The 27,538-nt window shown below is 45.3% G+C and overlaps 1 protein-coding gene, 1 long non-coding RNA gene and 21 other non-coding genes across 23 annotated transcripts; 2 read left to right on the top strand and 21 right to left on the bottom strand.

Moving 5' to 3' along the window:
- Positions 1-641: 641 nt before the first annotated feature.
- On the bottom strand, positions 642-748 carry LOC123740231 (U6 spliceosomal RNA). The gene has a single exon (XR_006768225.1). It is a non-coding gene; the product is annotated as a U6 spliceosomal RNA (small nuclear RNA).
- Positions 749-1,492: 744 nt separating this feature from the next.
- LOC123740228 (U6 spliceosomal RNA) lies at positions 1,493-1,599 on the bottom strand. Its single transcript, XR_006768219.1, has one exon. It is a non-coding gene; the product is annotated as a U6 spliceosomal RNA (small nuclear RNA).
- Positions 1,600-2,433: 834 nt separating this feature from the next.
- On the bottom strand, positions 2,434-2,540 carry LOC123731968 (U6 spliceosomal RNA). Its single transcript, XR_006762949.1, has one exon. It is a non-coding gene; the product is annotated as a U6 spliceosomal RNA (small nuclear RNA).
- An 806-nt stretch (positions 2,541-3,346) lies between these two features.
- LOC123740223 (U6 spliceosomal RNA) lies at positions 3,347-3,453 on the bottom strand. Its single transcript, XR_006768213.1, has one exon. It is a non-coding gene; the product is annotated as a U6 spliceosomal RNA (small nuclear RNA).
- A 792-nt stretch (positions 3,454-4,245) lies between these two features.
- On the bottom strand, positions 4,246-4,352 carry LOC123740216 (U6 spliceosomal RNA). The gene has a single exon (XR_006768210.1). It is a non-coding gene; the product is annotated as a U6 spliceosomal RNA (small nuclear RNA).
- Positions 4,353-5,154: 802 nt separating this feature from the next.
- On the bottom strand, positions 5,155-5,261 carry LOC123740194 (U6 spliceosomal RNA). The gene has a single exon (XR_006768190.1). It is a non-coding gene; the product is annotated as a U6 spliceosomal RNA (small nuclear RNA).
- A 786-nt stretch (positions 5,262-6,047) lies between these two features.
- LOC123740183 (U6 spliceosomal RNA) lies at positions 6,048-6,154 on the bottom strand. Its single transcript, XR_006768179.1, has one exon. It is a non-coding gene; the product is annotated as a U6 spliceosomal RNA (small nuclear RNA).
- A 777-nt stretch (positions 6,155-6,931) lies between these two features.
- On the bottom strand, positions 6,932-7,038 carry LOC123740172 (U6 spliceosomal RNA). The gene has a single exon (XR_006768168.1). It is a non-coding gene; the product is annotated as a U6 spliceosomal RNA (small nuclear RNA).
- An 820-nt stretch (positions 7,039-7,858) lies between these two features.
- LOC123740161 (U6 spliceosomal RNA) lies at positions 7,859-7,965 on the bottom strand. The gene has a single exon (XR_006768160.1). It is a non-coding gene; the product is annotated as a U6 spliceosomal RNA (small nuclear RNA).
- A 786-nt stretch (positions 7,966-8,751) lies between these two features.
- On the bottom strand, positions 8,752-8,858 carry LOC123740150 (U6 spliceosomal RNA). Its single transcript, XR_006768158.1, has one exon. It is a non-coding gene; the product is annotated as a U6 spliceosomal RNA (small nuclear RNA).
- Positions 8,859-9,626: 768 nt separating this feature from the next.
- Positions 9,627-9,733, bottom strand: LOC123740139 (U6 spliceosomal RNA). The gene has a single exon (XR_006768156.1). It is a non-coding gene; the product is annotated as a U6 spliceosomal RNA (small nuclear RNA).
- Positions 9,734-10,524: 791 nt separating this feature from the next.
- Positions 10,525-10,631, bottom strand: LOC123740128 (U6 spliceosomal RNA). Its single transcript, XR_006768149.1, has one exon. It is a non-coding gene; the product is annotated as a U6 spliceosomal RNA (small nuclear RNA).
- A 774-nt stretch (positions 10,632-11,405) lies between these two features.
- Positions 11,406-11,512, bottom strand: LOC123740118 (U6 spliceosomal RNA). The gene has a single exon (XR_006768138.1). It is a non-coding gene; the product is annotated as a U6 spliceosomal RNA (small nuclear RNA).
- A 766-nt stretch (positions 11,513-12,278) lies between these two features.
- Positions 12,279-12,385, bottom strand: LOC123740108 (U6 spliceosomal RNA). Its single transcript, XR_006768135.1, has one exon. It is a non-coding gene; the product is annotated as a U6 spliceosomal RNA (small nuclear RNA).
- Positions 12,386-13,141: 756 nt separating this feature from the next.
- Positions 13,142-13,248, bottom strand: LOC123740097 (U6 spliceosomal RNA). The gene has a single exon (XR_006768134.1). It is a non-coding gene; the product is annotated as a U6 spliceosomal RNA (small nuclear RNA).
- A 764-nt stretch (positions 13,249-14,012) lies between these two features.
- On the bottom strand, positions 14,013-14,119 carry LOC123740078 (U6 spliceosomal RNA). The gene has a single exon (XR_006768132.1). It is a non-coding gene; the product is annotated as a U6 spliceosomal RNA (small nuclear RNA).
- An 800-nt stretch (positions 14,120-14,919) lies between these two features.
- On the bottom strand, positions 14,920-15,026 carry LOC123740071 (U6 spliceosomal RNA). The gene has a single exon (XR_006768130.1). It is a non-coding gene; the product is annotated as a U6 spliceosomal RNA (small nuclear RNA).
- A 792-nt stretch (positions 15,027-15,818) lies between these two features.
- Positions 15,819-15,925, bottom strand: LOC145864375 (U6 spliceosomal RNA). Its single transcript, XR_014382939.1, has one exon. It is a non-coding gene; the product is annotated as a U6 spliceosomal RNA (small nuclear RNA).
- Positions 15,926-16,693: 768 nt separating this feature from the next.
- Positions 16,694-16,800, bottom strand: LOC145864376 (U6 spliceosomal RNA). Its single transcript, XR_014382940.1, has one exon. It is a non-coding gene; the product is annotated as a U6 spliceosomal RNA (small nuclear RNA).
- Positions 16,801-17,575: 775 nt separating this feature from the next.
- LOC123740062 (U6 spliceosomal RNA) lies at positions 17,576-17,682 on the bottom strand. The gene has a single exon (XR_006768121.1). It is a non-coding gene; the product is annotated as a U6 spliceosomal RNA (small nuclear RNA).
- An 808-nt stretch (positions 17,683-18,490) lies between these two features.
- LOC123740051 (U6 spliceosomal RNA) lies at positions 18,491-18,597 on the bottom strand. The gene has a single exon (XR_006768119.1). It is a non-coding gene; the product is annotated as a U6 spliceosomal RNA (small nuclear RNA).
- Positions 18,598-20,812: 2,215 nt separating this feature from the next.
- LOC145862648 (uncharacterized) lies at positions 20,813-21,223 on the top strand. The gene is made up of 3 exons (XR_014382220.1): positions 20,813-20,923; positions 21,007-21,097; positions 21,199-21,223. It is a non-coding gene; the product is annotated as an uncharacterized LOC145862648 (long non-coding RNA).
- A 25-nt stretch (positions 21,224-21,248) lies between these two features.
- On the top strand, positions 21,249-27,498 carry LOC145864234 (uncharacterized). The gene is made up of 13 exons (XM_082969531.1): positions 21,249-21,367; positions 21,498-21,568; positions 21,658-21,741; positions 21,945-21,972; positions 22,249-22,344; positions 22,463-22,915; positions 23,103-23,424; positions 23,627-24,431; positions 24,510-24,722; positions 24,820-25,154; positions 25,434-25,693; positions 25,802-26,050; positions 26,147-27,498. Exons 1-13 carry the CDS (start codon positions 21,249-21,251, stop codon positions 26,691-26,693), a joined length of 3,582 nt encoding a protein of 1,193 aa, XP_082825657.1. The 3' UTR covers positions 26,694-27,498.
- Positions 27,499-27,538: the final 40 nt, after the last annotated feature.

Here is a 27,538-nt window from a genome sequence, read left to right on the forward strand (position 1 = left end):
TAAGCCTTTTATGATTCAGGGCTCTTGGTCTCTAACCCCTCACCTGCTGCTTTAAGTTGCTCCTCCCCAAGTCTTTGTTCCTCTGCCCCGACCACTTCCCACCCTTCCCCCATTTTCTGCAACATGGCCTGGCAAAAGATACTTATAACTAACTCCCCAATTAGTAGAGAGAGAGAGAGAGAGAGAGAGAGAGAGAGAGAGAGAGAGAGAGAGAGAGAGAGAGACTAACTTTGATGTCTGTTTAAAATGTTGTGACATTCAAGTTTGTTATGTTTAATAGAGCTGGACTAAGATTGAAACCCTGTCTCCCTCTCCAATTCATTTGTATATATTGAGTAAAGTTGGACTCAGAGTGCAACCTGGTCTCGCTCCCCAATTAATTTGTACATTTTGAAAAAAGTTGAACTCAGTCTGCAACCTTGCCTAACTCCCCAATTAATTTCAAAATTTTGAATAAAGTTGGCCTAAGACTGCAAGCTTGTCTCACTCCCCAATAAGGACCGCTTCACGAATTTCTATCTCTCACCCAGCATTTCCCCACCTCCTTAGACTGAGAAGAATTGGCAATTGATTTCCCCCATCACTACCGGCCAATCTTCTCTGTTTGGTTCCAATTGCTGTGTCTCGAAAATAAGTGTGAGGAAAATAAGGAGCGCTTCACGGATTTGCGTGTCATCCTTTCGCAGGGGCCATGCTAATCTTCTCTGTATCGATCCAATTTTAGTATATGTGCTGCCAAAGCAAGCACAATACAAACCTAAGAGAGGCCCTCATATATAGAACACAACCCCTCTGATGGTTCTGGTCATGGTTGGGGTCAAACAGGGTTCAAACTGACCTTCAGACTCTCAAAAACTACCCTAAGCCTTTTATGATTCAGGGCTCTTGGTCTCTAACCCCTCACCTGCTGCTTTAAGTTGCTCCTCCCCAAGTCTTTGTTCCTCTGCCCCGACCACTTCCCACCCTTCCCCCATTTTCTGCAACATGGCCTGGCAAAAGATACTTATAACTAACTCCCCAATTAGTAGAGAGAGAGAGAGAGAGAGAGAGAGAGAGAGAGAGAGAGAGAGAGACTAACTTTGATGTCTGTTTAAAATGTTGTGACATTCAAGTTTGTTATGTTTAATAGAGCTGGACTAAGATTGAAACCCTGTCTCCCTCTCCAATTCATTTGTATATATTGAGTAAAGTTGGACTCAGAGTGCAACCTGGTCTCGCTCCCCAATTAATTTGTACATTTTGAAAAAAGTTGAACTCAGTCTGCAACCTTGCCTAACTCCCCAATTAATTTCAAAATTTTGAATAAAGTTGGCCTAAGACTGCAAGCTTGTCTCACTCCCCAATAAGGACCGCTTCACGAATTTCTATCTCTCACCCAGCATTTCCCCACCTCCTTAGACTGAGAAGAATTGGCAATTGATTTCCCCCATCACTACCGGCCAATCTTCTCTGTTTGGTTCCAATTGCTCTGTGTCTCGAAAATAAGTGTGAGGAAAATAAGGAGCGCTTCACGGATTTGCGTGTCATCCTTTCGCAGGGGCCATGCTAATCTTCTCTGTATCGATCCAATTTTAGTATATGTGCTGCCAAAGCAAGCACAATACAAACCTAAGAGAGGCCCTCATATATAGAACACAACCCCTCTGATGGTTCTGGTCATGGTTGGGGTCAAACAGGGTTCAAACTGACCTTCAGACTCTCAAAAACTACCCTAAGCCTTTTATGATTCAGGGCTCTTGGTCTCTAACCCCTCACCTGCTGCTTTAAGTTGCTCCTCCCCAAGTCTTTGTTCCTCTGCCCCGACCACTTCCCACCCTTCCCCCATTTTCTGCAACATGGCCTGGCAAAAGATACTTATAACTAACTCCCCAATTAGTAGAGAGAGAGAGAGAGAGAGAGAGAGAGAGAGAGAGAGAGAGAGAGAGAGAGAGAGAGAGAGAGAGAGAGAGAGAGAGAGAGAGAGAGAGAGAGAGAGAGAGAGAGAGAGAGAGAGAGAGAGAGAGAGAGAGAGAGACTAACTTTGATGTCTGTTTAAAATGTTGTGACATTCAAGTTTGTTATGTTTAATAGAGCTGGACTAAGATTGAAACCCTGTCTCCCTCTCCAATTCATTTGTATATATTGAGTAAAGTTGGACTCAGAGTGCAACCTGGTCTCGCTCCCCAATTAATTTGTACATTTTGAAAAAAGTTGAACTCAGTCTGCAACCTTGCCTAACTCCCCAATTAATTTCAAAATTTTGAATAAAGTTGGCCTAAGACTGCAAACTTGTCTCACTCCCCAATAAGGACCGCTTCACGAATTTCTATCTCTCACCCAGCATTTCCCCACCTCCTTAGACTGAGAAGAATTGGCAATTGATTTCCCCCATCACTACGGGCCAATCTTCTCTGTTTGGTTCCAATTGCTCTGTGTCTCGAAAATAAGTGTGAGGAAAATAAGGAGCGCTTCACGGATTTGCGTGTCATCCTTTCGCAGGGGCCATGCTAATCTTCTCTGTATCGATCCAATTTTAGTATATGTGCTGCCAAAGCAAGCACAATACAAACCTAAGAGAGGCCCTCATATATAGAACACAACCCCTCTGATGGTTCTGGTCATGGTTGGGGTCAAACAGGGTTCAAACTGACCTTCAGACTCTCAAAAACTACCCTAAGCCTTTTATGATTCAGGGCTCTTGGTCTCTAACCCCTCACCTGCTGCTTTAAGTTGCTCCTCCCCAAGTCTTTGTTCCTCTGCCCCGACCACTTCCCACCCTTCCCCCATTTTCTGCAACATGGCCTGGCAAAAGATACTTATAACTAACTCCCCAATTAGTAGAGAGAGAGAGAGAGAGAGAGAGAGAGAGAGAGAGAGAGAGAGAGAGAGAGAGAGAGAGAGAGAGAGAGAGAGAGAGAGAGAGAGAGAGAGAGAGAGAGAGAGAGAGACTAACTTTGATGTCTGTTTAAAATGTTGTGACATTCAAGTTTGTTATGTTTAATAGAGCTGGACTAAGATTGAAACCCTGTCTCCCTCTCCAATTCATTTGTATATATTGAGTAAAGTTGGACTCAGAGTGCAACCTGGTCTCGCTCCCCAATTAATTTGTACATTTTGAAAAAAGTTGAACTCAGTCTGCAACCTTGCCTAACTCCCCAATTAATTTCAAAATTTTGAATAAAGTTGGCCTAAGACTGCAAGCTTGTCTCACTCCCCAATAAGGACCGCTTCACGAATTTCTATCTCTCACCCAGCATTTCCCCACCTCCTTAGACTGAGAAGAATTGGCAATTGATTTCCCCCATCACTACCGGCCAATCTTCTCTGTTTGGTTCCAATTGCTCTGTGTCTCGAAAATAAGTGTGAGGAAAATAAGGAGCGCTTCACGGATTTGCGTGTCATCCTTTCGCAGGGGCCATGCTAATCTTCTCTGTATCGATCCAATTTTAGTATATGTGCTGCCAAAGCAAGCACAATACAAACCTAAGAGAGGCCCTCATATATAGAACACAACCCCTCTGATGGTTCTGGTCATGGTTGGGGTCAAACAGGGTTCAAACTGACCTTCAGACTCTCAAAAACTACCCTAAGCCTTTTATGATTCAGGGCTCTTGGTCTCTAACCCCTCACCTGCTGCTTTAAGTTGCTCCTCCCCAAGTCTTTGTTCCTCTGCCCCGACCACTTCCCACCCTTCCCCCATTTTCTGCAACATGGCCTGGCAAAAGATACTTATAACTAACTCCCCAATTAGTAGAGAGAGAGAGAGAGAGAGAGAGAGAGAGAGAGAGAGAGAGAGAGAGAGAGAGAGAGAGAGAGAGAGAGAGAGAGAGAGAGAGAGAGAGAGAGACTAACTTTGATGTCTGTTTAAAATGTTGTGACATTCAAGTTTGTTATGTTTAATAGAGCTGGACTAAGATTGAAACCCTGTCTCCCTCTCCAATTCATTTGTATATATTGAGTAAAGTTGGACTCAGAGTGCAACCTGGTCTCGCTCCCCAATTAATTTGTACATTTTGAAAAAAGTTGAACTCAGTCTGCAACCTTGCCTAACTCCCCAATTAATTTCAAAATTTTGAATAAAGTTGGCCTAAGACTGCAAGCTTGTCTCACTCCCCAATAAGGACCGCTTCACGAATTTCTATCTCTCACCCAGCATTTCCCCACCTCCTTAGACTGAGAAGAATTGGCAATTGATTTCCCCCATCACTACCGGCCAATCTTCTCTGTTTGGTTCCAATTGCTCTGTGTCTCGAAAATAAGTGTGAGGAAAATAAGGAGCGCTTCACGGATTTGCGTGTCATCCTTTCGCAGGGGCCATGCTAATCTTCTCTGTATCGATCCAATTTTAGTATATGTGCTGCCAAAGCAAGCACAATACAAACCTAAGAGAGGCCCTCATATATAGAACACAACCCCTCTGATGGTTCTGGTCATGGTTGGGGTCAAACAGGGTTCAAACTGACCTTCAGACTCTCAAAAACTACCCTAAGCCTTTTATGATTCAGGGCTCTTGGTCTCTAACCCCTCACCTGCTGCTTTAAGTTGCTCCTCCCCAAGTCTTTGTTCCTCTGCCCCGACCACTTCCCACCCTTCCCCCATTTTCTGCAACATGGCCTGGCAAAAGATACTTATAACTAACTCCCCAATTAGTAGAGAGAGAGAGAGAGAGAGAGAGAGAGAGAGAGAGAGAGAGAGAGAGAGAGAGAGAGAGAGAGAGAGAGAGAGAGAGAGAGAGAGAGAGAGAGAGAGAGAGAGACTAACTTTGATGTCTGTTTAAAATGTTGTGACATTCAAGTTTGTTATGTTTAATAGAGCTGGACTAAGATTGAAACCCTGTCTCCCTCTCCAATTCATTTGTATATATTGAGTAAAGTTGGACTCAGAGTGCAACCTGGTCTCGCTCCCCAATTAATTTGTACATTTTGAAAAAAGTTGAACTCAGTCTGCAACCTTGCCTAACTCCCCAATTAATTTCAAAATTTTGAATAAAGTTGGCCTAAGACTGCAAGCTTGTCTCACTCCCCAATAAGGACCGCTTCACGAATTTCTATCTCTCACCCAGCATTTCCCCACCTCCTTAGACTGAGAAGAATTGGCAATTGATTTCCCCCATCACTACCGGCCAATCTTCTCTGTTTGGTTCCAATTGCTCTGTGTCTCGAAAATAAGTGTGAGGAAAATAAGGAGCGCTTCACGGATTTGCGTGTCATCCTTTCGCAGGGGCCATGCTAATCTTCTCTGTATCGATCCAATTTTAGTATATGTGCTGCCAAAGCAAGCACAATACAAACCTAAGAGAGGCCCTCATATATAGAACACAACCCCTCTGATGGTTCTGGTCATGGTTGGGGTCAAACAGGGTTCAAACTGACCTTCAGACTCTCAAAAACTACCCTAAGCCTTTTATGATTCAGGGCTCTTGGTCTCTAACCCCTCACCTGCTGCTTTAAGTTGCTCCTCCCCAAGTCTTTGTTCCTCTGCCCCGACCACTTCCCACCCTTCCCCCATTTTCTGCAACATGGCCTGGCAAAAGATACTTATAACTAACTCCCCAATTAGTAGAGAGAGAGAGAGAGAGAGAGAGAGAGAGAGAGAGAGAGAGAGAGAGAGAGAGAGAGAGAGAGAGAGAGAGAGAGAGAGAGAGAGAGACTAACTTTGATGTCTGTTTAAAATGTTGTGACATTCAAGTTTGTTATGTTTAATAGAGCTGGACTAAGATTGAAACCCTGTCTCCCTCTCCAATTCATTTGTATATATTGAGTAAAGTTGGACTCAGAGTGCAACCTGGTCTCGCTCCCCAATTAATTTGTACATTTTGAAAAAAGTTGAACTCAGTCTGCAACCTTGCCTAACTCCCCAATTAATTTCAAAATTTTGAATAAAGTTGGCCTAAGACTGCAAGCTTGTCTCACTCCCCAATAAGGACCGCTTCACGAATTTCTATCTCTCACCCAGCATTTCCCCACCTCCTTAGACTGAGAAGAATTGGCAATTGATTTCCCCCATCACTACCGGCCAATCTTCTCTGTTTGGTTCCAATTGCTCTGTGTCTCGAAAATAAGTGTGAGGAAAATAAGGAGCGCTTCACGGATTTGCGTGTCATCCTTTCGCAGGGGCCATGCTAATCTTCTCTGTATCGATCCAATTTTAGTATATGTGCTGCCAAAGCAAGCACAATACAAACCTAAGAGAGGCCCTCATATATAGAACACAACCCCTCTGATGGTTCTGGTCATGGTTGGGGTCAAACAGGGTTCAAACTGACCTTCAGACTCTCAAAAACTACCCTAAGCCTTTTATGATTCAGGGCTCTTGGTCTCTAACCCCTCACCTGCTGCTTTAAGTTGCTCCTCCCCAAGTCTTTGTTCCTCTGCCCCGACCACTTCCCACCCTTCCCCCATTTTCTGCAACATGGCCTGGCAAAAGATACTTATAACTAACTCCCCAATTAGTAGAGAGAGAGAGAGAGAGAGAGAGAGAGAGAGAGAGAGAGAGAGAGAGAGAGAGAGAGAGAGAGAGAGAGAGAGAGAGACTAACTTTTGATGTCTGTTTAAAATGTTGTGACATTCAAGTTTGTTATGTTTAATAGAGCTGGACTAAGATTGAAACCCTGTCTCCCTCTCCAATTCATTTGTATATATTGAGTAAAGTTGGACTCAGAGTGCAACCTGGTCTCGCTCCCCAATTAATTTGTACATTTTGAAAAAAGTTGAACTCAGTCTGCAACCTTGCCTAACTCCCCAATTAATTTCAAAATTTTGAATAAAGTTGGCCTAAGACTGCAAGCTTGTCTCACTCCCCAATAAGGACCGCTTCACGAATTTCTATCTCTCACCCAGCATTTCCCCACCTCCTTAGACTGAGAAGAATTGGCAATTGATTTCCCCCATCACTACCGGCCAATCTTCTCTGTTTGGTTCCAATTGCTCTGTGTCTCGAAAATAAGTGTGAGGAAAATAAGGAGCGCTTCACGGATTTGCGTGTCATCCTTTCGCAGGGGCCATGCTAATCTTCTCTGTATCGATCCAATTTTAGTATATGTGCTGCCAAAGCAAGCACAATACAAACCTAAGAGAGGCCCTCATATATAGAACACAACCCCTCTGATGGTTCTGGTCATGGTTGGGGTCAAACAGGGTTCAAACTGACCTTCAGACTCTCAAAAACTACCCTAAGCCTTTTATGATTCAGGGCTCTTGGTCTCTAACCCCTCACCTGCTGCTTTAAGTTGCTCCTCCCCAAGTCTTTGTTCCTCTGCCCCGACCACTTCCCACCCTTCCCCCATTTTCTGCAACATGGCCTGGCAAAAGATACTTATAACTAACTCCCCAATTAGTAGAGAGAGAGAGAGAGAGAGAGAGAGAGAGAGAGAGAGAGAGAGAGAGAGAGAGAGAGAGAGAGAGAGAGAGAGAGAGAGAGAGAGAGAGAGAGAGAGAGAGAGAGAGAGAGAGAGAGAGAGACTAACTTTGATGTCTGTTTAAAATGTTGTGACATTCAAGTTTGTTATGTTTAATAGAGCTGGACTAAGATTGAAACCCTGTCTCCCTCTCCAATTCATTTGTATATATTGAGTAAAGTTGGACTCAGAGTGCAACCTGGTCTCGCTCCCCAATTAATTTGTACATTTTGAAAAAAGTTGAACTCAGTCTGCAACCTTGCCTAACTCCCCAATTAATTTCAAAATTTTGAATAAAGTTGGCCTAAGACTGCAAGCTTGTCTCACTCCCCAATAAGGACCGCTTCACGAATTTCTATCTCTCACCCAGCATTTCCCCACCTCCTTAGACTGAGAAGAATTGGCAATTGATTTCCCCCATCACTACCGGCCAATCTTCTCTGTTTGGTTCCAATTGCTCTGTGTCTCGAAAATAAGTGTGAGGAAAATAAGGAGCGCTTCACGGATTTGCGTGTCATCCTTTCGCAGGGGCCATGCTAATCTTCTCTGTATCGATCCAATTTTAGTATATGTGCTGCCAAAGCAAGCACAATACAAACCTAAGAGAGGCCCTCATATATAGAACACAACCCCTCTGATGGTTCTGGTCATGGTTGGGGTCAAACAGGGTTCAAACTGACCTTCAGACTCTCAAAAACTACCCTAAGCCTTTTATGATTCAGGGCTCTTGGTCTCTAACCCCTCACCTGCTGCTTTAAGTTGCTCCTCCCCAAGTCTTTGTTCCTCTGCCCCGACCACTTCCCACCCTTCCCCCATTTTCTGCAACATGGCCTGGCAAAAGATACTTATAACTAACTCCCCAATTAGTAGAGAGAGAGAGAGAGAGAGAGAGAGAGAGAGAGAGAGAGAGAGAGAGAGAGAGAGAGAGAGAGAGAGAGAGAGAGAGAGAGAGAGAGACTAACTTTGATGTCTGTTTAAAATGTTGTGACATTCAAGTTTGTTATGTTTAATAGAGCTGGACTAAGATTGAAACCCTGTCTCCCTCTCCAATTCATTTGTATATATTGAGTAAAGTTGGACTCAGAGTGCAACCTGGTCTCGCTCCCCAATTAATTTGTACATTTTGAAAAAAGTTGAACTCAGTCTGCAACCTTGCCTAACTCCCCAATTAATTTCAAAATTTTGAATAAAGTTGGCCTAAGACTGCAAGCTTGTCTCACTCCCCAATAAGGACCGCTTCACGAATTTCTATCTCTCACCCAGCATTTCCCCACCTCCTTAGACTGAGAAGAATTGGCAATTGATTTCCCCCATCACTACCGGCCAATCTTCTCTGTTTGGTTCCAATTGCTCTGTGTCTCGAAAATAAGTGTGAGGAAAATAAGGAGCGCTTCACGGATTTGCGTGTCATCCTTTCGCAGGGGCCATGCTAATCTTCTCTGTATCGATCCAATTTTAGTATATGTGCTGCCAAAGCAAGCACAATACAAACCTAAGAGAGGCCCTCATATATAGAACACAACCCCTCTGATGGTTCTGGTCATGGTTGGGGTCAAACAGGGTTCAAACTGACCTTCAGACTCTCAAAAACTACCCTAAGCCTTTTATGATTCAGGGCTCTTGGTCTCTAACCCCTCACCTGCTGCTTTAAGTTGCTCCTCCCCAAGTCTTTGTTCCTCTGCCCCGACCACTTCCCACCCTTCCCCCATTTTCTGCAACATGGCCTGGCAAAAGATACTTATAACTAACTCCCCAATTAGTAGAGAGAGAGAGAGAGAGAGAGAGAGAGAGAGAGAGAGAGAGAGAGAGAGAGAGAGAGAGAGAGAGAGAGACTAACTTTGATGTCTGTTTAAAATGTTGTGACATTCAAGTTTGTTATGTTTAATAGAGCTGGACTAAGATTGAAACCCTGTCTCCCTCTCCAATTCATTTGTATATATTGAGTAAAGTTGGACTCAGAGTGCAACCTGGTCTCGCTCCCCAATTAATTTGTACATTTTGAAAAAAGTTGAACTCAGTCTGCAACCTTGCCTAACTCCCCAATTAATTTCAAAATTTTGAATAAAGTTGGCCTAAGACTGCAAGCTTGTCTCACTCCCCAATAAGGACCGCTTCACGAATTTCTATCTCTCACCCAGCATTTCCCCACCTCCTTAGACTGAGAAGAATTGGCAATTGATTTCCCCCATCACTACCGGCCAATCTTCTCTGTTTGGTTCCAATTGCTCTGTGTCTCGAAAATAAGTGTGAGGAAAATAAGGAGCGCTTCACGGATTTGCGTGTCATCCTTTCGCAGGGGCCATGCTAATCTTCTCTGTATCGATCCAATTTTAGTATATGTGCTGCCAAAGCAAGCACAATACAAACCTAAGAGAGGCCCTCATATATAGAACACAACCCCTCTGATGGTTCTGGTCATGGTTGGGGTCAAACAGGGTTCAAACTGACCTTCAGACTCTCAAAAACTACCCTAAGCCTTTTATGATTCAGGGCTCTTGGTCTCTAACCCCTCACCTGCTGCTTTAAGTTGCTCCTCCCCAAGTCTTTGTTCCTCTGCCCCGACCACTTCCCACCCTTCCCCATTTTCTGCAACATGGCCTGGCAAAAGATACTTATAACTAACTCCCCAATTAGTAGAGAGAGAGAGAGAGAGAGAGAGAGAGAGAGAGAGAGAGAGAGAGAGAGAGAGAGAGAGAGAGAGAGAGAGAGAGAGAGAGAGAGAGAGAGAGACTAACTTTGATGTCTGTTTAAAATGTTGTGACATTCAAGTTTGTTATGTTTAATAGAGCTGGACTAAGATTGAAACCCTGTCTCCCTCTCCAATTCATTTGTATATATTGAGTAAAGTTGGACTCAGAGTGCAACCTGGTCTCGCTCCCCAATTAATTTGTACATTTTGAAAAAAGTTGAACTCAGTCTGCAACCTTGCCTAACTCCCCAATTAATTTCAAAATTTTGAATAAAGTTGGCCTAAGACTGCAAGCTTGTCTCACTCCCCAATAAGGACCGCTTCACGAATTTCTATCTCTCACCCAGCATTTCCCCACCTCCTTAGACTGAGAAGAATTGGCAATTGATTTCCCCCATCACTACCGGCCAATCTTCTCTGTTTGGTTCCAATTGCTCTGTGTCTCGAAAATAAGTGTGAGGAAAATAAGGAGCGCTTCACGGATTTGCGTGTCATCCTTTCGCAGGGGCCATGCTAATCTTCTCTGTATCGATCCAATTTTAGTATATGTGCTGCCAAAGCAAGCACAATACAAACCTAAGAGAGGCCCTCATATATAGAACACAACCCCTCTGATGGTTCTGGTCATGGTTGGGGTCAAACAGGGTTCAAACTGACCTTCAGACTCTCAAAAACTACCCTAAGCCTTTTATGATTCAGGGCTCTTGGTCTCTAACCCCTCACCTGCTGCTTTAAGTTGCTCCTCCCCAAGTCTTTGTTCCTCTGCCCCGACCACTTCCCACCCTTCCCCCATTTTCTGCAACATGGCCTGGCAAAAGATACTTATAACTAACTCCCCAATTAGTAGAGAGAGAGAGAGAGAGAGAGAGAGAGAGAGAGAGAGAGAGAGAGAGAGAGAGAGAGAGAGAGAGAGAGAGAGAGACTAACTTTGATGTCTGTTTAAAATGTTGTGACATTCAAGTTTGTTATGTTTAATAGAGCTGGACTAAGATTGAAACCCTGTCTCCCTCTCCAATTCATTTGTATATATTGAGTAAAGTTGGACTCAGAGTGCAACCTGGTCTCGCTCCCCAATTAATTTGTACATTTTGAAAAAAGTTGAACTCAGTCTGCAACCTTGCCTAACTCCCCAATTAATTTCAAAATTTTGAATAAAGTTGGCCTAAGACTGCAAGCTTGTCTCACTCCCCAATAAGGACCGCTTCACGAATTTCTATCTCTCACCCAGCATTTCCCCACCTCCTTAGACTGAGAAGAATTGGCAATTGATTTCCCCCATCACTACCGGCCAATCTTCTCTGTTTGGTTCCAATTGCTCTGTGTCTCGAAAATAAGTGTGAGGAAAATAAGGAGCGCTTCACGGATTTGCGTGTCATCCTTTCGCAGGGGCCATGCTAATCTTCTCTGTATCGATCCAATTTTAGTATATGTGCTGCCAAAGCAAGCACAATACAAACCTAAGAGAGGCCCTCATATATAGAACACAACCCCTCTGATGGTTCTGGTCATGGTTGGGGTCAAACAGGGTTCAAACTGACCTTCAGACTCTCAAAAACTACCCTAAGCCTTTTATGATTCAGGGCTCTTGGTCTCTAACCCCTCACCTGCTGCTTTAAGTTGCTCCTCCCCAAGTCTTTGTTCCTCTGCCCCGACCACTTCCCACCCTTCCCCCATTTTCTGCAACATGGCCTGGCAAAAGATACTTATAACTAACTCCCCAATTAGTAGAGAGAGAGAGAGAGAGAGAGAGAGAGAGAGAGAGAGAGAGAGAGAGAGAGAGAGAGAGAGAGAGAGACTAACTTTGATGTCTGTTTAAAATGTTGTGACATTCAAGTTTGTTATGTTTAATAGAGCTGGACTAAGATTGAAACCCTGTCTCCCTCTCCAATTCATTTGTATATATTGAGTAAAGTTGGACTCAGAGTGCAACCTGGTCTCGCTCCCCAATTAATTTGTACATTTTGAAAAAAGTTGAACTCAGTCTGCAACCTTGCCTAACTCCCCAATTAATTTCAAAATTTTGAATAAAGTTGGCCTAAGACTGCAAGCTTGTCTCACTCCCCAATAAGGACCGCTTCACGAATTTCTATCTCTCACCCAGCATTTCCCCACCTCCTTAGACTGAGAAGAATTGGCAATTGATTTCCCCCATCACTACCGGCCAATCTTCTCTGTTTGGTTCCAATTGCTCTGTGTCTCGAAAATAAGTGTGAGGAAAATAAGGAGCGCTTCACGGATTTGCGTGTCATCCTTTCGCAGGGGCCATGCTAATCTTCTCTGTATCGATCCAATTTTAGTATATGTGCTGCCAAAGCAAGCACAATACAAACCTAAGAGAGGCCCTCATATATAGAACACAACCCCTCTGATGGTTCTGGTCATGGTTGGGGTCAAACAGGGTTCAAACTGACCTTCAGACTCTCAAAAACTACCCTAAGCCTTTTATGATTCAGGGCTCTTGGTCTCTAACCCCTCACCTGCTGCTTTAAGTTGCTCCTCCCCAAGTCTTTGTTCCTCTGCCCCGACCACTTCCCACCCTTCCCCCATTTTCTGCAACATGGCCTGGCAAAAGATACTTATAACTAACTCCCCAATTAGTAGAGAGAGAGAGAGAGAGAGAGAGAGAGAGAGAGAGAGAGAGAGAGAGAGAGAGAGAGACTAACTTTGATGTCTGTTTAAAATGTTGTGACATTCAAGTTTGTTATGTTTAATAGAGCTGGACTAAGATTGAAACCCTGTCTCCCTCTCCAATTCATTTGTATATATTGAGTAAAGTTGGACTCAGAGTGCAACCTGGTCTCGCTCCCCAATTAATTTGTACATTTTGAAAAAAGTTGAACTCAGTCTGCAACCTTGCCTAACTCCCCAATTAATTTCAAAATTTTGAATAAAGTTGGCCTAAGACTGCAAGCTTGTCTCACTCCCCAATAAGGACCGCTTCACGAATTTCTATCTCTCACCCAGCATTTCCCCACCTCCTTAGACTGAGAAGAATTGGCAATTGATTTCCCCCATCACTACCGGCCAATCTTCTCTGTTTGGTTCCAATTGCTCTGTGTCTCGAAAATAAGTGTGAGGAAAATAAGGAGCGCTTCACGGATTTGCGTGTCATCCTTTCGCAGGGGCCATGCTAATCTTCTCTGTATCGATCCAATTTTAGTATATGTGCTGCCAAAGCAAGCACAATACAAACCTAAGAGAGGCCCTCATATATAGAACACAACCCCTCTGATGGTTCTGGTCATGGTTGGGGTCAAACAGGGTTCAAACTGACCTTCAGACTCTCAAAAACTACCCTAAGCCTTTTATGATTCAGGGCTCTTGGTCTCTAACCCCTCACCTGCTGCTTTAAGTTGCTCCTCCCCAAGTCTTTGTTCCTCTGCCCCGACCACTTCCCACCCTTCCCCCATTTTCTGCAACATGGCCTGGCAAAAGATACTTATAACTAACTCCCCAATTAGTAGAGAGAGAGAGAGAGAGAGAGAGAGAGAGAGAGAGAGAGAGAGAGAGAGAGAGAGAGAGAGAGAGACTAACTTTGATGTCTGTTTAAAATGTTGTGACATTCAAGTTTGTTATGTTTAATAGAGCTGGACTAAGATTGAAACCCTGTCTCCCTCTCCAATTCATTTGTATATATTGAGTAAAGTTGGACTCAGAGTGCAACCTGGTCTCGCTCCCCAATTAATTTGTACATTTTGAAAAAAGTTGAACTCAGTCTGCAACCTTGCCTAACTCCCCAATTAATTTCAAAATTTTGAATAAAGTTGGCCTAAGACTGCAAGCTTGTCTCACTCCCCAATAAGGACCGCTTCACGAATTTCTATCTCTCACCCAGCATTTCCCCACCTCCTTAGACTGAGAAGAATTGGCAATTGATTTCCCCCATCACTACCGGCCAATCTTCTCTGTTTGGTTCCAATTGCTCTGTGTCTCGAAAATAAGTGTGAGGAAAATAAGGAGCGCTTCACGGATTTGCGTGTCATCCTTTCGCAGGGGCCATGCTAATCTTCTCTGTATCGATCCAATTTTAGTATATGTGCTGCCAAAGCAAGCACAATACAAACCTAAGAGAGGCCCTCATATATAGAACACAACCCCTCTGATGGTTCTGGTCATGGTTGGGGTCAAACAGGGTTCAAACTGACCTTCAGACTCTCAAAAACTACCCTAAGCCTTTTATGATTCAGGGCTCTTGGTCTCTAACCCCTCACCTGCTGCTTTAAGTTGCTCCTCCCCAAGTCTTTGTTCCTCTGCCCCGACCACTTCCCACCCTTCCCCCATTTTCTGCAACATGGCCTGGCAAAAGATACTTATAACTAACTCCCCAATTAGTAGAGAGAGAGAGAGAGAGAGAGAGAGAGAGAGAGAGAGAGAGAGAGAGAGAGAGAGAGAGAGAGAGAGAGAGAGAGAGAGAGAGAGAGAGAGAGAGAGAGAGACTAACTTTGATGTCTGTTTAAAATGTTGTGACATTCAAGTTTGTTATGTTTAATAGAGCTGGACTAAGATTGAAACCCTGTCTCCCTCTCCAATTCATTTGTATATATTGAGTAAAGTTGGACTCAGAGTGCAACCTGGTCTCGCTCCCCAATTAATTTGTACATTTTGAAAAAAGTTGAACTCAGTCTGCAACCTTGCCTAACTCCCCAATTAATTTCAAAATTTTGAATAAAGTTGGCCTAAGACTGCAAGCTTGTCTCACTCCCCAATAAGGACCGCTTCACGAATTTCTATCTCTCACCCAGCATTTCCCCACCTCCTTAGACTGAGAAGAATTGGCAATTGATTTCCCCCATCACTACCGGCCAATCTTCTCTGTTTGGTTCCAATTGCTCTGTGTCTCGAAAATAAGTGTGAGGAAAATAAGGAGCGCTTCACGGATTTGCGTGTCATCCTTTCGCAGGGGCCATGCTAATCTTCTCTGTATCGATCCAATTTTAGTATATGTGCTGCCAAAGCAAGCACAATACAAACCTAAGAGAGGCCCTCATATATAGAACACAACCCCTCTGATGGTTCTGGTCATGGTTGGGGTCAAACAGGGTTCAAACTGACCTTCAGACTCTCAAAAACTACCCTAAGCCTTTTATGATTCAGGGCTCTTGGTCTCTAACCCCTCACCTGCTGCTTTAAGTTGCTCCTCCCCAAGTCTTTGTTCCTCTGCCCCGACCACTTCCCACCCTTCCCCCATTTTCTGCAACATGGCCTGGCAAAAGATACTTATAACTAACTCCCCAATTAGTAGAGAGAGAGAGAGAGAGAGAGAGAGAGAGAGAGAGAGAGAGAGAGAGAGAGAGAGAGAGAGAGAGAGAGAGAGAGAGAGAGAGAGAGAGAGAGACTAACTTTGATGTCTGTTTAAAATGTTGTGACATTCAAGTTTGTTATGTTTAATAGAGCTGGACTAAGATTGAAACCCTGTCTCCCTCTCCAATTCATTTGTATATATTGAGTAAAGTTGGACTCAGAGTGCAACCTGGTCTCGCTCCCCAATTAATTTGTACATTTTGAAAAAAGTTGAACTCAGTCTGCAACCTTGCCTAACTCCCCAATTAATTTCAAAATTTTGAATAAAGTTGGCCTAAGACTGCAAGCTTGTCTCACTCCCCAATAAGGACCGCTTCACGAATTTCTATCTCTCACCCAGCATTTCCCCACCTCCTTAGACTGAGAAGAATTGGCAATTGATTTCCCCCATCACTACCGGCCAATCTTCTCTGTTTGGTTCCAATTGCTCTGTGTCTCGAAAATAAGTGTGAGGAAAATAAGGAGCGCTTCACGGATTTGCGTGTCATCCTTTCGCAGGGGCCATGCTAATCTTCTCTGTATCGATCCAATTTTAGTATATGTGCTGCCAAAGCAAGCACAATACAAACCTAAGAGAGGCCCTCATATATAGAACACAACCCCTCTGATGGTTCTGGTCATGGTTGGGGTCAAACAGGGTTCAAACTGACCTTCAGACTCTCAAAAACTACCCTAAGCCTTTTATGATTCAGGGCTCTTGGTCTCTAACCCCTCACCTGCTGCTTTAAGTTGCTCCTCCCCAAGTCTTTGTTCCTCTGCCCCGACCACTTCCCACCCTTCCCCCATTTTCTGCAACATGGCCTGGCAAAAGATACTTATAACTAACTCCCCAATTAGTAGAGAGAGAGAGAGAGAGAGAGAGAGAGAGAGAGAGAGAGAGAGAGAGAGAGAGAGAGAGAGAGAGAGAGACTAACTTTGATGTCTGTTTAAAATGTTGTGACATTCAAGTTTGTTATGTTTAATAGAGCTGGACTAAGATTGAAACCCTGTCTCCCTCTCCAATTCATTTGTATATATTGAGTAAAGTTGGACTCAGAGTGCAACCTGGTCTCGCTCCCCAATTAATTTGTACATTTTGAAAAAAGTTGAACTCAGTCTGCAACCTTGCCTAACTCCCCAATTAATTTCAAAATTTTGAATAAAGTTGGCCTAAGACTGCAAGCTTGTCTCACTCCCCAATAAGGACCGCTTCACGAATTTCTATCTCTCACCCAGCATTTCCCCACCTCCTTAGACTGAGAAGAATTGGCAATTGATTTCCCCCATCACTACCGGCCAATCTTCTCTGTTTGGTTCCAATTGCTCTGTGTCTCGAAAATAAGTGTGAGGAAAATAAGGAGCGCTTCACGGATTTGCGTGTCATCCTTTCGCAGGGGCCATGCTAATCTTCTCTGTATCGATCCAATTTTAGTATATGTGCTGCCAAAGCAAGCACAATACAAACCTAAGAGAGGCCCTCATATATAGAACACAACCCCTCTGATGGTTCTGGTCATGGTTGGGGTCAAACAGGGTTCAAACTGACCTTCAGACTCTCAAAAACTACCCTAAGCCTTTTATGATTCAGGGCTCTTGGTCTCTAACCCCTCACCTGCTGCTTTAAGTTGCTCCTCCCCAAGTCTTTGTTCCTCTGCCCCGACCACTTCCCACCCTTCCCCCATTTTCTGCAACATGGCCTGGCAAAAGATACTTATAACTAACTCCCCAATTAGTAGAGAGAGAGAGAGAGAGAGAGAGAGAGAGAGAGAGAGAGAGAGAGAGAGAGAGAGAGAGAGAGAGAGAGAGAGAGAGACTAACTTTGATGTCTGTTTAAAATGTTGTGACATTCAAGTTTGTTATGTTTAATAGAGCTGGACTAAGATTGAAACCCTGTCTCCCTCTCCAATTCATTTGTATATATTGAGTAAAGTTGGACTCAGAGTGCAACCTGGTCTCGCTCCCAATTAATTTGTACATTTTGAAAAAAGTTGAACTCAGTCTGCAACCTTGCCTAACTCCCCAATTAATTTCAAAATTTTGAATAAAGTTGGCCTAAGACTGCAAGCTTGTCTCACTCCCCAATAAGGACCGCTTCACGAATTTCTATCTCTCACCCAGCATTTCCCCACCTCCTTAGACTGAGAAGAATTGGCAATTGATTTCCCCCATCACTACCGGCCAATCTTCTCTGTTTGGTTCCAATTGCTCTGTGTCTCGAAAATAAGTGTGAGGAAAATAAGGAGCGCTTCACGGATTTGCGTGTCATCCTTTCGCAGGGGCCATGCTAATCTTCTCTGTATCGATCCAATTTTAGTATATGTGCTGCCAAAGCAAGCACAATACAAACCTAAGAGAGGCCCTCATATATAGAACACAACCCCTCTGATGGTTCTGGTCATGGTTGGGGTCAAACAGGGTTCAAACTGACCTTCAGACTCTCAAAAACTACCCTAAGCCTTTTATGATTCAGGGCTCTTGGTCTCTAACCCCTCACCTGCTGCTTTAAGTTGCTCCTCCCCAAGTCTTTGTTCCTCTGCCCCGACCACTTCCCACCCTTCCCCCATTTTCTGCAACATGGCCTGGCAAAAGATACTTATAACTAACTCCCCAATTAGTAGAGAGAGAGAGAGAGAGAGAGAGAGAGAGAGAGAGAGAGAGAGAGAGAGAGAGAGAGAGAGAGAGAGAGAGAGAGAGAGAGAGAGAGAGAGAGAGAGAGAGAGAGAGAGACTAACTTTGATGTCTGTTTAAAATGTTGTGACATTCAAGTTTGTTATGTTTAATAGAGCTGGACTAAGATTGAAACCCTGTCTCCCTCTCCAATTCATTTGTATATATTGAGTAAAGTTGGACTCAGAGTGCAACCTGGTCTCGCTCCCCAATTAATTTGTACATTTTGAAAAAAGTTGAACTCAGTCTGCAACCTTGCCTAACTCCCCAATTAATTTCAAAATTTTGAATAAAGTTGGCCTAAGACTGCAAGCTTGTCTCACTCCCCAATAAGGACCGCTTCACGAATTTCTATCTCTCACCCAGCATTTCCCCACCTCCTTAGACTGAGAAGAATTGGCAATTGATTTCCCCCATCACTACCGGCCAATCTTCTCTGTTTGGTTCCAATTGCTCTGTGTCTCGAAAATAAGTGTGAGGAAAATAAGGAGCGCTTCACGGATTTGCGTGTCATCCTTTCGCAGGGGCCATGCTAATCTTCTCTGTATCGATCCAATTTTAGTATATGTGCTGCCAAAGCAAGCACAATCTCCTCCCCAAGTCTTTGTTCCTCTGCCTCGACCACTTCCCACCCTTCCCCCATTTTCTGCAACATGTCCTGGCAAAAGATACTTATAACTAACTCCCCAATTAGTAGGGAGAGAGAGAGAGAGAGAGAGAGAGAGAGAGAGAGAGAGAGAGAGAGAGAGAGAGAGAGAGAGAGAGAGAGAGAGAGAGAGAGAGAGAGAGAGAGAGAGAGAGAGAGAGAGAGAGAGAGAGAGAGAGAGAGAGAGAGAGAGAGACTAACTTTGATGTCTGTTTAAAATGTTGTGACATTCAAGTTTGTTATGTTTAATAGAGCTGGACTAAGATTGAAACCCTGTCTCCCTCTCCAATTAATTTGTATATATTGAGTAAAGTTGGACTCAGAGTGCAACCTTGTCTCGCTCCCCAATTAATTTGTACATTTTGAAAAAAGTTGAACTCAGTCTGCAACCTTGCCTAACTCCCCAATTAATTTCAAAATGTTGAATAAAGTTGGCCTAAAGACTGCAAGCTTGTCTCACTCCCCAATAAGGACCGCGTCACGAATTTCTATCTCTCACCCAGCATTTCCCCACCTCCTTAGACTGAGAAGAATTGGCAATTGATTCCCCCATCACTACCGGCCAATCTTCTCTGTTTGGTTCCAATTGCTCTGTGTCTCGAAAATAAGTGTGAGGAAAATAAGGAGCGCTTCACGGATTTTGCGTGTCATCCTTTCGCTATTTGAAGGGCATTCTTCTCTGTTCCAAATGTTCTTAACTTTTCCAAATGTCTCCTCCAGTCAGAGCTTCAGCTTGTTTTAAATATGAGAAAGAGAGCAAAATCCACCAATGGAAGCCTAGCTTGTTCCAAATGTTTTTATCCAATCATCGTCCCTACAAAGTTCTAGTAACGTCAACACATCACAAAAATCTTCATCTGGCAGCCATTGATTGATCATACCGAGTATCTGAAGTAATTTTACATAATTTGCAGCCAAGTTAACATCAACGACTATAAATGTGGTGAAATATGACTATAACACGTCTAGCCAACCGATTTTTTTTTAACTACAAGGGCTATCCGAACTGTGTAATTTAACAACGTCTGTAGATCGCTAGCTACTGTATCTATAGTATAGTGTGCTGAATGCTGCGCACAGACATTGATGATACCTGGTGAATATATGAGGGGATTGTGTGCTTAGTTGGCAAAGAAATAAAAATAATCGTCGAGTAAGTGTGGTGAAATATGACAACAAGTTTAGCCAACCGAATTGTTTGACTACAGGGGCTACCCGAACTGTGTAATTTAACAACGTCTGTAGATCGCTAGCTACTGTAAACAAGGTTTACAAAGCTCACAAACATGTAAAATCGTAGCTAACATTTATATCAACTCAAAGTTGGAATTCTATACTATTTAATTGTCTATTTCCCTTCGTTTTTTCATGGCATGTGTTTGAAGTGTTATGCAGTTGAATGCATTGTATGATATGTGTCTTTCTATGAATTTAACTAAACTGAATTTAACTGCATATCAACTCAAAGTTGGAATTCTATACTATTTGATAGTCTATGTTCCTACTTTTTTTTATGGCATGCGTTTGAAGTGTATGTAGTTAAATGAATTGTATGATATGTGTCTTTTTATGAATTTAACTCAACTGAATTTAAATGCATATGAGTGAATAATCAACCTAACCCTAAGCCGGCACCCCCCAAACCATACCACTGATATCATCCTATGCCCTGTCCTCCTCCAAGCAGACCTATCAAGCAAACGTAAGTTCCTTTATATGTATCTAATACAGTTATGCTGTCACTTGTCACTGCACTCATCAGTCATGATAATTGTTTTGTTTTTTCTTGCCTCCTAAGATGGAAACTCCAAAGTTCCGGTTCACGCCCTCACAGGAGTTGGTCCTCAAGGCCACACCTCAGGCAGTGAAGGTGGCCGCTGACGGCCCCCCTGCTTCGGGTGCTCAGGGCCATCCTGTGGGGGCTAAGAAGTGGGAGGAAGTGGAGGCAGAGGCTCGAGCCCGCGACGTCTCCGAGGGAGGTGACCCCGGTGCAGAGATGGTCGTCCTGAGCCGGTGCACGGTTCAGTTCGGCAAGTACCGGGGTCAGACCTTCAAGTGGATGATGGAGAACGACGTGGGCTACATGGTGCACGTGGTAACAGTGCATCAGAAGGAGAGGGCGCGAGAAGCGCAGTGTTTCCCAGCATCCCCCTGATGGCCAACAAGGACGCCTTGACTCGCTACTCGTGCGCCTATCCGGCCTTCGATGAGATGGTCAGGTTCAACCGGGCGCACGAGGAAGCTAAAGTCCTGTCCTCCCAGCCAGGTGAGTTTGTTTAATTCTCCTCATTTTATGTAAGATGTAACTCTGTTGCTCTGACAGTTAATTGCTTCCCGTGCTGATTTCAGGCCAGGAGGGCAAGGCCCTTGTTGGCATCGGGAAGTACAAGTGGGACACGCTGCAGGACCTGTATGAGGCTACGGGTGCGGACAGGATAAAGTAAGGGGCGCGTGTCTTTTTGTGTTTTCTATGTTCATCTCTTTATTTTTTATGCAACATTTTACATCTGAAACGTTCCCTCTGCTTTGTCTCACACACAGATATGTCAGGAGCATGAGGACGCAGGACACCCCGTTATCCTGGGAGTGCGATGGCCGCCTTGATTAGCTACATCCAACGCAGAGACCAGGAGGGGGTAGCTGCTGTGGCCAGGCCCGCCGCAGCCAGCACCAGCCCCACCAGCACCACCCGGCCCAAGAGTGCGGCTACGTAAGTGTTACATATCATCTTAAAGGAAAATATAACTCTACTTGTTGCACACAGTTGGAAATGATGACATATTTGCTATGTTTTGTTTTCAAAGGCATCTTGGTCCTGCGATCTCTGCGTTCCTTTCAAGGCGCGCTCTCGCCCCTGGTGAACTGCAGGCGAAGATGAAGAAACTTATTGCTTCTCAGCCTGCAGTTCAAGGTGAGTGTGAAGTTACACATGTAAGATAAATATGAACTTTTTGGATAAGCTGTGTAGCTCACAATCCTTTCTCTCTCTACGTGATATAGGGGTGTCTTTCCCTCGACCAGCACTGCCATCGACCGATCTATCGGACGCAGAGCTGGTCAAAGCAGCTGCTGACATAGACACATGTATGTTTTTACGCCACTATTAATTGACATAGGATATTCTGATACGTTTTGATAAGTATTCAGTTGAAGTTTGCCGACATATTAGTGTTTTAAATATTTTTTCCTATCATCAGCCCAAGGAAATGTATTGGTAAGAGTCATCTGGGTTTAGAGGAGAGTCGCTGCATGTATGCACTATTTAATATCTTACCTTGTCATTGTAGCTGTCATCCTGCATGTAGCTGTCATTCTGTATGTCACTTAATCATGACTTCTCTTTCTCTTTTCCATTTTAATCACTAATTTCATTTCAGTTTTACACTCAAACTTGACCAACACTCATTTAATATTTTAACTGAATCACTGTTATCTACATTTGTAATATGTCTGTCAATTCATGCTTGCATTTATTTTATTTATTCATTCATTCATTCATTCATTTAACCAATTTATTTCTGTGTCACTGCAAAAGCCGTAGCCCCACAGGTCCCCCGATCGCTCCCTCGGCCTCTGCCTCTAACTTCACAGGTCCCGGTCCATGCCCCGGTCCATGCCCAGAGCGAAGAGGAGGATTTGCCCCGGCAGTCCTTCCTGCCTCCAAGGCCCTCCTCAAAAAGTGCTGAGGTAAATTCATCAACTGTAATTACTCCACATTGTTAAGATATTAAACACTATGCCAAATTGGACACCAATTTGATTACCATCCCTTCTCCCCGCCCCATCACTCTCTCCTCTCACTCAGCTGCTGCTCCCAGAGAGTTGGCGTTCATCTCTCACCAAGGAGGCAGCAGCGGTGGATCGGCCACACGCTGTTCACCAGGAACAGTTTTGGGAGGTCGACACTCGCCACCGACCTGGTCACGTGGTGGACGCCTCCCCAACCGCGGCCGATCTACAATCAGCCACCCGCATCCCCTGACCCCTTCTTCGCATGTCAGCTGTTCCTTTGGATGCCCGTACGTATATGGGCATACAAGCTGGCATGTCCCCAGTCTGGGTGCAGAGGCACACTCTGCAAGGCTGGGCTCTACAAGACCATCCGGAGGGTCTTGGACATCGACCGCTGGTATCTCATGGCCACTGAGTACCTGGAATGCGGTCGGTGTAAGAAGAAGGTCGCGGGGTGGTCACGGGACCTTGTCAGTCAGCTGGACGCTCGGCATCGCTGCCAGTTTCCAGCAATATTGACATACAAGTAAGTTCACAAGATTTTGTTAGTTAGTAATAAAGTAAAATGAATGCATGTCATTCATATGCTTTATATCTCTCTCTCTCTCTCTCTCTCTCTCTCTCTCTCTCTCTCTCTCTCTCTCTCTCTCTCTCTCTCTCTCTCTCTCTCTCTCTCTCTCTCTCTCTCTCTCTCTCTCTCTCTCTCTCTCTAGGCTGTCCTGTGACCTGCGGGTTGTGAGGATGCTGAGGTCGCGCACTTTGGGGAACAGTGCGTCACAGACCTACAGCAAGCTGTGTGAAAGTCACAGCGAGTCGTGGATGCGGAGTTGTATACGGTACCTCGGGGAGTGCGAGCAGTTTCTGGCCTTGAGCACTGGGCGGCAGTTCACTTATCCACCGGAGATGCCCCCGGTGCCCTCACCCGTCTGGCTGCTGACAGTCTACAGCCATGACGTGCTGTCGCGGCTGGACGAGGTGAAGGCCAGGGTCACCTCCATCTTTGGGTCCATCTTAAAGATGGACTCTACAAAGAAGGTGAGTTTTCACTTAGAAATGTAAAGATAAGTCATGTCTGATTTTGTGTGTGTGTGTGTGTGTGTGTGTGTGTGTGTGTATGTATATATATATATATATATATATATATATATATATATATATATATATTAATTAATTAATTAATTATTTAATTAATTAAAATAACGTCTTGACCTTTCTGTCTTTGTGTGTCTGTCTCCAGGTGACTAAAAAGCTTGCGGGTACCGCTGCAGACACGGCCGCCTGGGTTACCAACGTTGGTAACGAGCATGGGCAGGTCCTCGTCAGTGTCCTCACTGCTGGTGAGGGCGAGGGCCTGCTCCCCATGGCGGCTGGTCTCATGGAGCGGTACCGGCTCGCCGGGGTGGCGCCCCCCCAGCTCATGTACGTGGACCGAGACTGCTGCTCCAGCTTCGGCGGATCAAAGACAGCTGCCATGTTCAATGAGTGGGACCGGCTGGTGGTTCGGCTGGACATCTGGCACCTGATGCGGCGGTTCGCGTCAGGTGTCACCACTGAGAGCCACCAGCTCTACGGTCCCTTCATGCGGCAGCTGTCAGTCTGCATCTTTGAGTGGGATGCAGGCGATGTCCGCAGACTGCTGGAGGCCAAGAGGTCTGAGCTGGAGGGGAAGCACGGGATGGTCGGCCTCACCGAGGCGGAGGTTTCGAGGAAGATCGGCAGGAAGGAGATGGCGCTTCACTGTCGGCGTCGTACGCGTGGGGCTGCGGCGACTGAAGTCCTTCTCCTTGACCTCCTCGAGACCTTCAACGGCGAGAAGGGGGTCGATACCCTGGGCATCCCGTTGCTGGACTCAATCCGCATCCAGGAAATCTGGAATGAGCAGAGGCGCCACCTCCACTGCATACAGGACCCACCCGGTGTACAGCTGTACACCGAGACTGGCAAAATCACCAAGGGCAGCGTGATTTTGCCGGTTTATCGCTGCGCACGGGGCTCCACATCCTTGGAGTCATTCCACCTCCACCTCAACCGGTTCATCCCAGGTAATTGTCATTGTGGAGCTTAATGTTTAATGTTAACAGCAACAGCTCTCCCACCCTAATCATGTATTGTTCTCTCAGGTACCAGGGCAAATGCAATGCATTTCCAGGCATTCCTGTTGGATGGACTGGTGAGGTGGAACGAGGACCGTGCGCAGACAGCAGTTGAGGGAAAGAACAGGCAGCCCCTGCTCTCCTACAGTGGCCACCTGCAGCACATCCTTAACCTTAGCAGCCAAAGGGTGCTTGGCAAGGAACAGGTTAAGGACTACTCCAAGCCTAGCAAGTACACGGGTAAGTCGAGTAAGAGAATGAACATTTACATCCCATTAACACTTCCCTACTCTGCTTTTGCCTGATTTTTTTTTAAATATATTTTTTGCTTTAATAGGGGAACTCCTCGGAGTGGAGTACCTGTACTCGCAGACTGGCAGAGTGCTGCAGGATGTCAGTGTGGACCCTGACTTTCCGGAAGAGGCAGCCGCCGTCGAGCTGCTCGACGAGGAGGACGAGGGCTTTCAGGAGGATGTGGACCCGACGGTCCACATCCCTCATGTCACTCCCATGATCGCCCCGTCCTCCAGCTCAGCGGCACCTCTGTCAGGGGAACCCGCTGACGCACCCAGGTCTGGGCCATCCAGTCCCACCGCCCCTGAAGACGGAAGCTCTCCTGAGGCCCCTGATCAACACGGTTCTCCTCACCCTGAACACTCCTCTGATTCAGAGGTAATTATAATTGACCTTTTCTGGTGTTGAGAACAAAAATACATGCTATTGCAACCTCTTTGAAATGTGGAATTGAGACCTAAACTCCATTAATACTCACAGTAATCATTCAGTAAACAAACAGGGTTATTAATTTTTTTTAAACCTAGTTTAATTTCAAAATAATCCGTCAGTGTGATTTATCAGTTACACAATGTAAAATAACATCTATTTCCTTTGTAGAAACATCTTATGTGTGACATCGTCCTCATCGATTCTTTCATGTCTCTTTATCTTCAGGGGGAGACTCAAGGCCCTGATGCAATGCCGGGGTACCAGCATGTCCGCAGGCTTGCCAGGGCCTTGGTGGAGGTGAGGAGCCGTCAGGGGCTGTCGGACCGCAGGGTAGACGGTCTGGTGGCGCTGTGGCTGGCGCTGCCAGACTTTGACAAGCAACGTTTGATCTACCCTGCCCGGCACCAGGAGAGGATCGTTCAGGGGCGGTTCAAGGCATCGAAGGGGAAGTCGTCCATTATCCTAGGAAAAGACTCTCTCCAACGGTATGTTGTTAGTGTTCATGTCCTCCACCTTACTATTATATTGCCTGCCTTTACATTAAGGTTCATCATTTTTCAATGTTCTCTAATTATTTATCTCCTCTGTTTCAGTTGCCTTCTCGGACTCAACTCGGGCCCTGCCAATTGGCCAGGCACCAGCCGTTTGGTGGAGGCAATTTGCAGTCAGCTCTGCCAAATCCATCCCAGCGCCACGCAGTCTGCCGGCGTCAAAAAGAGCAGGTGGGCGCTCATTCTGGCTGACTACGTGGCCATCCGGGAGGCAGTGCTGAACAGCCCGAGGTTGATGGCCCAGACCAACATTCAGCTCTTTGAGCTGAATCAAAGGACCATCAGTCAGTGGTAAGACATTAACTTATGGAAGACTTGTTACATAAAGCCATGTGACTAATGACAATCTGAGTGACAGCTTGCGTTTGTTTTCTCTACCTGTTTCAGGTACTCTCGGCGTCAGAAGGAGAGGGAGAGGATGGTGCTGCAGCAGGGATTGGGGCTCGCTGTTGCCCCCAGCGTCACCGCCCAGCCCCTCCCTGAAGCCAAGCCCCTCCACTACCAGCGGGAGGGAATCCAGGCACCCTTCCCTTTCCCTACGCCGCCCCCCCCGGTCCCACGCCAGACCACCCAGCAAGGACAGCCCGCCCAAGCGCCCATTCAGCCAGCCCACCTGGAGCAACAACCCCCCGCACTTCCCGGCCCCTCCCAAGCCCAAGGACAACATACGGGCCGCTCTTCACCTCCTCCAGTGCCAAGGACAACGGCTTGGAGGAGGAAGAGGATGGCGGACGACACAGAGGGCGTGGCGGCCGGGAAGAGAAGGCAACGTGAGCATTACGTCTGCGCCAAATGCGGGTTGCCGAAGCGGCGGGAGACGGGCCACAGCCGCTTCGGCGGCGTAGCGTTCTGCTCTGTGACTGCGGGGGGTAAGACCGTGGCCCAGTGGCTGGCGGAAATGAAGGACGCTAAAGGGAGAGGTGAAGGACACTGAGCCACTGGCTGGGTGGTTGGACGTTTTTTTTTGTAAATAGTTCACTGTTCCCCTCTACCTGGACCGAGACCTTGAGCGCGGTGTAGAGGCTTGTGTGTTATGATGACCCTCAGAACTGCCTGTAGTCTATAAGACTACTGGTAGGGTCACCCATGGTAGGCAGTTATGAGGCGAGACACCAGACTAACATCGGTCCGTTCCCAAGCAAAATGCATGTTTTAATTAGCACATTAACATTTTATTTACATAGTTCAATTAAAGGACTGTATAGCAAAGACAGACAGACAGGATAGTGATGAACCTGTAAAAAAACTAGGATAGACATTAAAATATACAAATCAAACATGATTTATCAATACATTTTCAAGTGAAAACTCAACTTTTTGGTAGAGCTAAGCTAATGTTCTTTTTCTACAGCAGTAGCTATAACACATGAATAGCTTACCTTTTGCTAGTATAGACATTTCTGTCCACAGGTCGGGCCAAGATGCACTAGCGCCAATGTTATACATACACATGACTGTTAAAAGAAATAGATAGAGCCTGTATGAATGCACACACACACAATATAATATATATATATACTGTAACATTACATTAATTACTGTGTGTTATTCGATTTGTAAAGATTGCTGACATTTGTTCATTGGATTTAAATTGCAATAATAATTGTCTTTCATTAAAACTCCAAGACTGGGCCTCTGTGTCTATTGTCATCACTGTTTAGACCTGGTGCACATGGCTACTTAATATGCATTGTTGACACACACAGCAGCTGCCAAACTCCTCCTCTCACCCAGCAAAACCCCCCCGTTTCCCTCCTCCTCGGACAGAGAGAATGGGCA

The sequence above is a fragment of the Salmo salar genome, chromosome 02, assembly GCF_965601325.2.
Source record: "Salmo salar chromosome 02, fSalSal1, whole genome shotgun sequence".
Lineage (NCBI taxonomy): Eukaryota > Metazoa > Chordata > Actinopteri > Salmoniformes > Salmonidae > Salmo > Salmo salar.